The sequence below is a fragment of the Falco peregrinus genome, chromosome 1 (assembly GCF_023634155.1).
Source record: "Falco peregrinus isolate bFalPer1 chromosome 1, bFalPer1.pri, whole genome shotgun sequence".
NCBI lineage: Eukaryota > Metazoa > Chordata > Aves > Falconiformes > Falconidae > Falco > Falco peregrinus.
Genome location: NC_073721.1, coordinates 126,063,309 through 126,073,691, shown reverse-complemented (window position 1 = coordinate 126,073,691; position 10,383 = coordinate 126,063,309). Strand labels below are relative to the sequence as shown.

The window sequence follows — 10,383 nt, the reverse complement described above, 5'->3', positions numbered from 1 at the left end:
TCCCCTCCTCCCACGCTGCTCCCAGCTGAGTAAGCGTGCTGGGAAGGGGCTGAGCTGCCCCATCTCGGATCTGCGCGGCAGCTCCGTTGGCCACACTTCCCCAGCGAGCCCCCCCCCGGGTGAAGCCCCCACTGGCACGGTGTAGGAGGGGATGGGCTGGCAGCAGAGGCAGAAGGGCCAATTCCCCACCAACACAGCCCAAAAAGAGCATCGGGCAGGGGGCGAGTTCCAGTGCCAGCCCTGCTCGCGGGGGGTCTGCGCTGCTGGCAGCTTCTGCTCCCACTCACCAGGTCTCCAGCCTTGGGTGACGGAGCTGAGCCCCTGCAGCTCCAGCTGCATCCCTGCGATGGTTTATGTCTATAAACATTTCTGTACCAGTGCCCTGTCTGACAGAATCCAAGCAGTAGAAGAAAAAAGCTATTAGTGAAACACATTGAATAAAAACGTGGTAAAATCCGAGTGATTCACGTTGCTTCCTGAAGCAGCTCTGCTCTTTGAAGGGAGAATATTAATCCCATGAGGTTGAAGGACCCTGAATACATCACTGTACAGAGCAGGGTCCACCCTGGGAAGACGCCAGTCCATGCCATATTGGTCACTACAGGCACCAGGTATTTTGTTCTTGGGTCTGGATCTCCCCCACAGCCTGGCATCAGGCACTGCATCCCCCCGCAGAGGTGCTGGCCCTGCTGCGCAGCTGCTGGGCATCTTTTGGGGGTATTTCAAGCACTGGCGGATCCAGAGAGGCAGAGCATCGCCCATCCCACACACAGGTGCACCCAGCTGGCTGGCTTGCTTCTTTTTGTAGGGAACAGGGTGGGACGAAATCACAGATTCATGTGTTAATGCTTGCTTTTCAAATGGTTTGAATGCCAACTGAGTGGCAGTGGCATAGCGCTGGAAGGGACCAGAAGACGTGAGCAAACATGGCTCTTCGGGCTAGTCCACAGCAGCTGGGGGCTCAGCCTCCCTCATGCACCCAGGTTCAAACCCCAGAAGCTCCCCAGCTCATCTCCCCACTGCTCACCATCATCTCCTCGGCATCCCCCTTCCGAGGGCTACAATGAGACTTGGCAGCGCTGGAGGCCATCTGCTCCCGAGTAGGTGAGCTAAAGAAATGCTAATAAATAAAAACTCAGACAATAGGCAGCTTTTGAAACCATCTCAAAAATACCTTCTCTCAGTCCAGCTGCAGTGTCCCAGCTCTGCCGTGTGTGCAGGGGCACGTCTAAACCCCCCTGGCCCTGCAAACCCACTGGGCAGGGCACAGTGACATTGCCAGCAATGCCCAGCAATGCCCAGTGCCCAGCTCAGCCCGCCGCCTCCTCCTGCCCACCAGCAAAACCCTTCCAGCAGGCAGCTGCAAAGCTGTAAATCCCCCCGCCCCCGTACCCTTCCCCAGAGGCCTCAGCAGATATCAACAAGGCTGGATTTGTCTCCCAGCAGCTAAGCTTAGTGCAAGGTGTGCAGCTATTTGAGATTATCAAACCTTTTACGTTCAACCAGCTCATCTCCACCCAGCCCGACCCCAAACAGCCCCCGACCAAGGGAAGCTTTTGCCCCACTCCTCCTGACAGCATCGCTGCCCAGGGTCCCATCCAGCATCCCGAGGCTGGGGGCAGGCTGGGGAGAGCCCTTCTCCCAGGGTCTGTGCGCAGGATCCAGCCCCGGCGGGGATCAGGTCTCGTAGCCATAGCAGCGGGGTATTTATTACAGCCTGGCCACACTCCACCCCGGCCGGCGGACTTTAGCCCTTAATCAAATAGAAAAGTAGCACCAGACGCCGCCGATCCCGACAGGCAGCGTAAAACACAAGGAGGGCCCTCAAAATAATGGTGAGTGAAGCGTTTCGGTGGATAGAAACTGCTCCCCCCATGCAGATTGTAAAGTTGTGGTTTTCTTCTCTCCTTTTCCTTCCCCCCCTCCGTGCTACAGGCAAAATTTCTGTCCCAGGATCAAATTCATGGTACGTACAGTTTTGTTCCGGTTTTGTTGGGGGGTTTTATTAGCAAGATCAGCTTAATGAATTTATATTTTTATATCTATATAAATGGTATCTCGCCCCAAAAGTGTCTCAGTCTGGGCTTGTGCTCTCTCACTTGCCCTCCTCTCAGCTTTCGAAGGCATCTGCTTGCTCTGAAACCAGAGAAATCTCCCTGATTTTGTTAAGACGGCGCTGGGCGCAGGCAGGGAGCTGAAACACCCCCCCCCCCCCCCGCAGACCCACACGCTGGATGGCACCAAGACCAGCAGAGGTGAACCAGCAACTCCCAGCCCCACCAACGCATCAGCCCTGGCCAAGCTAGCAGGGGCAGGAGAAGGTTCAGGTGACCGTTTGCAGTACTGGGGGTTTCACATATGGTGGGAGTGAAGGTGAAGGAGGATGAGGAGGAAGGAGAGGGCACAGGACGCATGAATTCTCACCGCGAGGCACCGGGGCTCTCCCTGGCCACGCGGACCCCTGCCTTGGACTGCAACAAGGAGGGGTTTGCCACTCGAATGGCAGAAGAAAGCTGAAATAGGACTGTTATTGCAAATCTGTTAATCTGCAGCACCCTTGGGCTCAGCAGCTCTGCCAGATTGCTGCTGGGCGGGGCGGGGGGGGGGGGGGGGGGGGGAGGCGGCTGGGGCAGGGGGAGGCCACAGAACATGCATGGCACCCACCACAGCACCCACAGCATCCCACGCTCATGCCTGCAATAAGGTCTAGGGACAGAGAGGCTGAGGAGGGAGGTGGAGGGTGATTGCACCAGAATAGGCTGATTTTTCTTTCCCTGGCTGCTCTACAGACAGGACCGTCCCCGTGCAGCACAACTTGCCCATTAGCGCTGAGCATGACGAGGAGCGGAGCCTGCCACTGCGCTGGGAGCGGGATGGGAAGGGAGGATATGATTTAGCAGCCTTATCTAGGTCAGCGGCAACCCTTATTTATTTGAAAGCTGAGAAGCCAGCGTTGGAGGGGGAAGGGGAGAGGGCGAGAGGCAGGCGAGGCCCGCGGGGAGAAGCGAGGGAGGGGAGATGCTGCGCTGGGATGGCGGCAGGGCAGGCGGTGGCTCTCCTCCACTCGGCTCGCACCGCTGGCAGCGCTCAGGCTGTCAAATGCGACGGTATCGGTTCTTTTGTCTTTTATTAAAATCCAGCCAGTGGCAAACCAGGACAGGGGCAAGTGGCAGACCCTGCACAGACCATGGCGCGGACCAAACCAGCATTCTCCACCGCTCCCTTTAGCATCCTCTCCCACCCCCCATGAAGGCAGTGACAAGTACCTTTTAACCGTAGGCTACTTATTTGGAAGCCTGGTCCCACTTTCAGACTTGCTTCATTAGGCTGAAGGACCCCAATTAGCTCAGCTATTCACAAGCCTGGGTTTTAATTGCCCTTGGCACTTTACCCAGGGTCCTCCCCCACTGTCCATCATCTTCCTTGAAACGAGACACTCTGAACCAAACAATATCCCCGCTGGAACGCTACCAACGCCGCCTGGCCGGGCAACGGGAGAAGAAACGTCACTGGTAGATCAATGTAATCTTACATGGCATAACAGAGTTTTGGTTTTTAATTAGAGTTCAAGGAATGTTTTTCCCTGTACGACAAGAAACAAAAAGGCAAGATAAAAGCCTCTGACCTGATGGCAGTGATGCGGTGCCTGGGAGCCAGCCCGACGCCAGGAGAGGTGCAGAGACACCTGCACTTGCACAAGATCGGTAAGCAAAGCACAGCGGTATAGCACATGAATAAAACACACCGGATTACAGTTGCAGAAATTCAATTTCTCTGTGGTCAGGAGGCTACATGGAAAGACCAGGAGGCTGCCTGGAGCCCAGCAGCTATGTCACACTCAGGTAAAACTGCCCAGGCAATGCAGCATAACCAAGAGCAGTCACCAAAACCTAGTCTGATGGGCTGGATGGGGAACAAAGTCAATCCAGCACACAGATTAGGAGTGCCATTAAAAAAAAACAAACGAAAAAACCAAACAAACAAAAAAAAGCTTCAAAAGCAGCGGGAAGCATACATATTGCTTATGGATTTTGAGGCTGGGAAACTGTCCAGTCCAACCAGCATCAGTAGAAAAGCACAGCAAGATATTCATCTGCAGATATGTACAAATGAATTCAAAGCACAGCACAAAGACCAAAGAAGAATCATGAAATAAAGTGGGCTGGATTAAAAATTCTGGATACAAAGGTTTCAGAGCACAAGTCCAGCAAAGCTACAAATGGGTTTTCAGGCCAGAAGAATGCCCCCAGCAGTCATCCACCCGCTCCTCAACCAGAGCCAGGCAAAAGGGAAAAGGTGCCCCAGGAAGGGGAACTGGGGGGAAAAGGAGGGGGATGCTTAGGTCTGGACCCAGACTACAAAACTGAACCATTCCTGAAGAACCTGCTCTTATTTTTCCAGACAGGAATGCAGAGTTGGATTTCTCCACTTTCCTGAATATCATGTACAGGCAAATGAAGCAAGAGGAACCCGAGAAGGAAATCCTCACGGCCTTGTCCATGATAGACAGGCAGAAGACAGGCGTTATTACCGTCTCAGAGCTGAGAGCCAAACTTACAAGACTAGGAGAGAAGCTTTCCGAGGAAGAAGGTATTTTGCAATTCAAAGCTGTATCGAATGGTCCCCATCTTCTTCATTCCTCCCTGGTTTTCCTCTGTAGTCAAATCCGGGATCAGGTGCTTCCAGCTGGGAAGCCAGAAGGACCTGTGCCAGCAGGAGACTGGGGGGGTGCATGATGTCCCCCCATCACGCCTCAGACACGCAGTGCACCAGGGCATCGCGCCTTGTCGTGCCCCCAGGTCCACCCCGCTGGCACCAGCCTCTTCCCTGCCGCGGCCATACGATGAGCTTGTGCCTTCATCGAAACCACTTTGCCCACATAAAGCAGAGCTCCCAGTGGAGCCCCGACAGGGCGAGCGAGCGGGGGGCGCTCCCAGAGCCCAGCAGAGCCGTTAGCCATGTCAGCTCGCGGCAACTAATTACACTCACGTGCTGGTGAAGTCTCCTCGTTGTCGTCTCCCTTTACCCACACCACGATGGCTCAGCAGAGATCCTGTGCCTTGCCGAAGAGGTAAGCCAGCTGCCTGCTAGCCAAGAGACCTTTTCCCTTTCTCGAGTTGTTCCCTGAAAGATGTTTTTTCACCCCGAGATGCTTTGCTGTGTTTATAAAGCCAGCATCCATCCCCCCTGCTGCAGGGATGCTCTGAGGAGCACACAGTGCGCTGGCAGGCTCCCAAGAGGGCTGCTGTGGTGAGCTCTGAAGCCAGGGCAATTTGGAAGAGAGAGGAGGACTTTATATTTAAAAATCTTAAAAAAAAAAAAAAAAAAAAAAAAAAAGGCTGCTCCATTTATCAGAAAATTGCCTCCAAGGCGCACAATAGGGGGGAATTTCTAGGAAGGTGAAAATGATGTAGACCTTTTAGAGAGCTGATTTTGCCCCAGGCATTTTATGTACGTGTATGAACTTTCTAAGTGCATGCCCTGCTTCGCTAGCTTTCACAGGCTGCAGGAGGGGGGCCAGGCCTGTGGGAAGGCAGGGTAGCACCCTGCACATCCCTCTGCCCCTCACCCCTGGGACAGGGTGTCCTGGACCCTCCTTGCTCCAAACCACATCACCTTTGGCTTCTCCAGCTCTTGCAGAGCTCCTGCGCCTCCAACCCCGCTGCAGGGGGCAGGCTCTGGAGCTTTCAAATTGTTCAGCCTCTGCCGCAAACAGCATCAGAAAAACCCATCGTGACTCCGGTAGAGGCAAGGAATGAGTTTTACCAGGGTTACGGTGTTTGTACAGGCTCCTTGGGGGTGTAAGCACTGTCCTTTCTAGTGCTCAAAGTACAATTCCGATTTAATCAGAGCAAAGTCGGTCAGTCCAGTGGTAGTCACCAGCTTCCCCAGTGACACACCAAGGAGGCATGTCTTCCAACTGTTTTCAATTGTTTAACTGCAATAATAGTTCGTGCAGCTATTTACATCTGAAAATGCTTTCAGAGCTATTAAGAGAGCTGAACAAACAGTGAAGACACGGAGACATTACCTCTAATTAAAGGCATCCTAGCAAGAACTGTTATTATATTAAAAAAAGATAGGGGAGGTGCAGAGGGATTTCCCGTTACTTTGGCATATAGGCTCTGCATCTACTCACAACTTGCAGCGAGGCACTATAGATCCTAACATAGGAAGCGATGCTTCTTCTCAACAAGAAATTCCCCCTTTATCTTGACACACTGAACTCCAGCCTGCTAAGCTGCTATAAATATTTGATACTGGAACAGACTCAATTTCATTAGCATCTGCAATTGCTCACTAACTACTGGCACATACCTTCATTCACAGCAGCTCCAGAAAAGCCTTCACTTCATTTTAATTTAACGTACTTTTACCAAATGAGAACCGACACCTTTTTCTTCTGCGTTATTTTTAAATGTTCTGGAAAGAATTAATTATTTTTTTGAATTTACGTCCTTAGAAGCATTTGATTACCACCAGGGTTTTCTTTTTGAAAGGAGGATTAGATCTCTTGGAAAAAAGTTGTTACCTACCTTACGGTAACAGCAGCTCTCACAACAGCCCCATTTACCCCAGGCTGACACCAAACCCTCCCAGCAGCCGCGTCCACGGGGGCTGCGCCCACCCCTCTATGCAAACAGAGGGGGAAACAGCATCTCACCCAGCACCCACGCCAACAGCAGAGCGAGGAAACGGGTTATGCTGCTCACAGACACCTTCCACAACTATTCACAGAAAACCAGCTTTTTTCCCTTTAAACCTCCCCTCCCAGCCCATGACCCTCCCCCTGGATTTCACAACTGGTGACTGCAAAGCTATTATTCTGTGCTCCAGTACGATACTCCGAGTCTTATTTAAACAAGCACAGCTTGTTCAGCCTGGTAACCCCAGCCATGTAGCTCAAGTAAAAATGCAGGCCAGCCTCCGCCAACCTGCCCGCACCTATTCCAGAAGGGGAGAGCACCGCAGCGCTGCCCTGGCTAGGTGCCTCCAGCCCGCACAGGCACGACATTACGGAGGGCTGGTAATCAGCACGTCACCATTAACGATCTCTCTGTTTCAATGGGCTCTAAACACCTAGCAGGTGTCCCACTAATGAAATATCCAACGATAAATGCCGGTCCACAACCCAACAGCTTCCTCCCCAGCAAACCGCCTGCCCCATCCCTCTGCGCAGCATCTGGCCGCGCTCCTGCTCACGCGCTGCAGCAAGCACGCAAGCCAAAGCCTCTTCTGGACTGTATTAGATACCTTATCGAAGGAAACCGCTGCCCAAAACATTATCAAATAAAAGCTGCTGGAATTCTCTGCTGCTTGTTTTTGCACCCACCCACCGCATGTCACGGGTCATGTGAAGAAGCAAGGGAATTCGCCTCCTCCCCGCCACCCGAAGGAAGACGCCATCGAATTCCCAGTAGCAGTCTCATTCGGCAACATCACTTTTCTGTGTCTCATTTCTTACGTGCTTCTATTTTACTGACACTATTTGACAGGAAAAATACCTTGTAATGGTTTAGCCCGTACAAAAGGCAGCATTTTAAGTTAGATAACGGCTGTCACTGCCAAGGCATTCCCAAAGCTGGAATGAAAAGCATCAGGTGCCAACTGCACGGTTACCACTTCTTTACAAGTATTTTCAGCAAAAGCCTGAGAGCCCCAGCTGAGAAGGTATTCTTCTCTTTCAAGCACTAAAGGCCTGCTGATATTAACAAGCCTCACACAAATCTACTTAAAGTTGGGCAGATAATCTGCATGAGCATTTTGTTTTGTCTAAATTGAATAGGGGCGGGTTTGCTATTCAAGCCAAATAAGCCACTCCTACCAGGAGCAATTAAAAGCTGATTTGGACTAAATTTGTGAATCTTTTCCATGTGGGAACTCAAAGAGATGGCCATCTCTGCTCCAGAAAGTAAAGACATGGAAATAAAAATCAAAATTTAAACTGATGCTCATTTAAAACCACAATCTGGATGGCGCCTCCAACTGATCCCAGAACTTATTACTTCTAACAAAAATGATTTAAACCCCCAAATCCTACGTTGCTCTCTTTTGAAGATCACAACATCCCTAATATATGCCACTCAAACTTATATTTTTCTTTTACTCGTTCTTTCAGTTGATGACCTGCTAAAAGAAGCTAAAGTTGGACCAAATGGAAGAATAAAATATGAAGAATTTGTCCACATCATGTGTCTTCCTACAGTCGACTACTAAAATTCAAAACAAGAGATTTGTTAAGAGCAGGACCTGGAACTTTTTTGACTTCAATTTTTCCTAATTACTATTGGGACTCAGGAACCATCATTTGCCTTTAAAAAAAAAAAACGTATTTTGCCTTCATGACAGTGCTTATACTTACACAGGTTTCCACCCCATTTCTGGAGAAATGCTGTCACAAAATGTGAGCTGTTATTTAAATAAACTGAACGTAACATTCTGTTGTGTAACGTGTCATGCTTAACAAAAATAATTCTTATTTTAAAAACGCATTTAAATCCACAGATTACAGCATAAATGATAACTTGTAGTTAAGGTTTTAATGGTGACTGTGTTCCAAGAAGTCAGCACCAACCATAACTATTTGCTGCTTCCACACACCCAGCCCAGACACAGTCCTTTGTGCAGAAACAGATTCCCTGGGAAGCTCGTTATGTCCCGACAGTGGTAAATTTAGCATAACGATGCACAGCTCCCTGGTATTCCTCAGATCCATGGGTATGATCCCAAGCAGATGTTCCCCTGTCACGAAGCTGTCAAGTTAACAGCCCCGCTTGTGGGGTGGCCGCGTCCCTGTTGACTATCCCCAGTGACAGCAGACAAGCAGCCAGCAGTTCTCCAGCTCCCCCAGTTAGTGATGCCCACCAGCTGCAGAGGACAACTCCCAGTCTCCCAGCACAAGAACGATCCCTGATCGCCGTCTCATTCCCCCTCATCTTCCACTCCCCCGACATACAAGATCAATCCATACAAGATCTCTGTATCGTTGGACTTCTGTCCCATTATTTATTAAGGTGCGGTTATCTTGCCACGTCAAGTCTCTCTGCAGTTAAGCTGCCCCTGCATTTTGAGGCAACACACTGAAAACGCCGTGCTTGGTAAATGTATCTGTCACAACTGGGCTAGCTGCCGAGAACATACTCCTAGAGACAGCCTGGCAGGGAAAAACGGAGCCCATGAAAATTCAGCTTCTCTACAACAGGAAAAACACCTCCCATCTCTCTTCAGACCGATTAAACCCACTTTTGACCCACAGCAGCTATTACTGACCTTATTCCACCTGTTTCTTGGCAGCCTTAGTTAAAGACTACAGTCTGGTGTACAATTTTAGAACAACATACAGCAGACTCTCTGCAATCAGTTGGAAATTTGCAGAGAGATCATCTCCGCACAGCTGCAGCAGAAGCAGCAACCTGCAAAATACGCTGGAAGAGCACATGTTCCCGTGGGTCTGCTGTGGCTTCCACCCACGGGAGTCCCCTTCCCCTCCTTCCTTTTTTCAATTCTGAATCTTTATTGCTGAAGCAACCAACTCCCTCTTTGCTCTATCTGTGAAATAATCAGCAATTAAATCACAACAGCCATAGCAGATACAACGCATTTATCCCCTGCTGAGGCACCCAGCACAGCCTCAACCCTGCCCACACCATCACGCAGCTGCAACACACAATCAACCTGGACTGCAACTACCACAAACTTCGTTAGATACTGTAAAAAAAAAAACAACCAACCCCCAAGTATGAGCAAATCTAAACCCTTCCAACTCAGTACAGATACCCTCTATAAGGGTAAGGCAAGGATTATTCTCATGGAATATTACATAGTGGGGGAGAAAAAGCACAGAAGATTAAACAGCATGCTGAAGGCCAGAAAAGAAGTGGAAGCAGATCCAGGATGTCTCTCTCAGTCCTGTATTTAACACAAACGGCACTTCTGTGCCCAGCCTTGACTCGGAGCCAAGCTGCGGTGCCTGCACTTCTTGCAAGACTGCAGTCCCAGACTAACCCAGTAAGCCTGGACTCGGATCCTCACATGCCAAGATACTAATCAAAGGCCCTCTGAACAGCAAAAGATCATGCTTCAGGGGAAAATGAACTTTGCCCCATGTGAAACTGATAAACCTTGTCATGCCTGTCTGCTGTATCCCTCAACTCTTACATTAGCTCTTCCTACTGTAAGGATAGAAAATAAAACAGAAAAACCTTGTTTCTCTGAAAATTAAAAGTTACAAGCAGCTCAGCACTCAGGTAACACTCCAAAAAAAACCAGCATACAGTGAAATAAAGGTAAATTCACTGGAAAAACAAAAACCCAGGTTCCAACTAACAGCAGAAGATAGGATTTCCTTTGTAACTCTCTTCTTACTGTTCACAGTTAATCTGA

At 50.1% G+C, this 10,383-nt stretch overlaps 1 protein-coding gene across 3 annotated transcripts; it reads left to right on the top strand.

Moving 5' to 3' along the window:
* The first annotated feature begins 1,549 nt into the window (after positions 1–1,549).
* On the top strand, positions 1,550–8,440 carry CALML4 (calmodulin like 4). 3 transcript variants are annotated; one of them, XM_027783386.2, is made up of 6 exons: positions 1,550–1,835; positions 1,936–1,966; positions 2,115–2,327; positions 3,564–3,704; positions 4,402–4,590; positions 8,120–8,440. In XM_027783386.2, the coding sequence occupies exons 4-6, from the start codon at positions 3,629–3,631 to the stop codon at positions 8,215–8,217; spliced, it is 363 nt and encodes a 120-aa protein (XP_027639187.2). In that variant the 5' UTR covers positions 1,550–1,835; positions 1,936–1,966; positions 2,115–2,327; positions 3,564–3,628; the 3' UTR covers positions 8,218–8,440. The 3 variants fall into 3 exon arrangements, with proteins under 3 accessions (XP_027639187.2, XP_027639188.2, XP_027639186.2); XM_027783385.2 differs by lacking the exon at positions 2,115–2,327 and having other exon boundaries at positions 1,552–1,835; XM_027783387.2 differs by lacking the exons at positions 1,936–1,966; positions 2,115–2,327.
* The last annotated feature ends 1,943 nt before the right edge of the window (positions 8,441–10,383 follow it).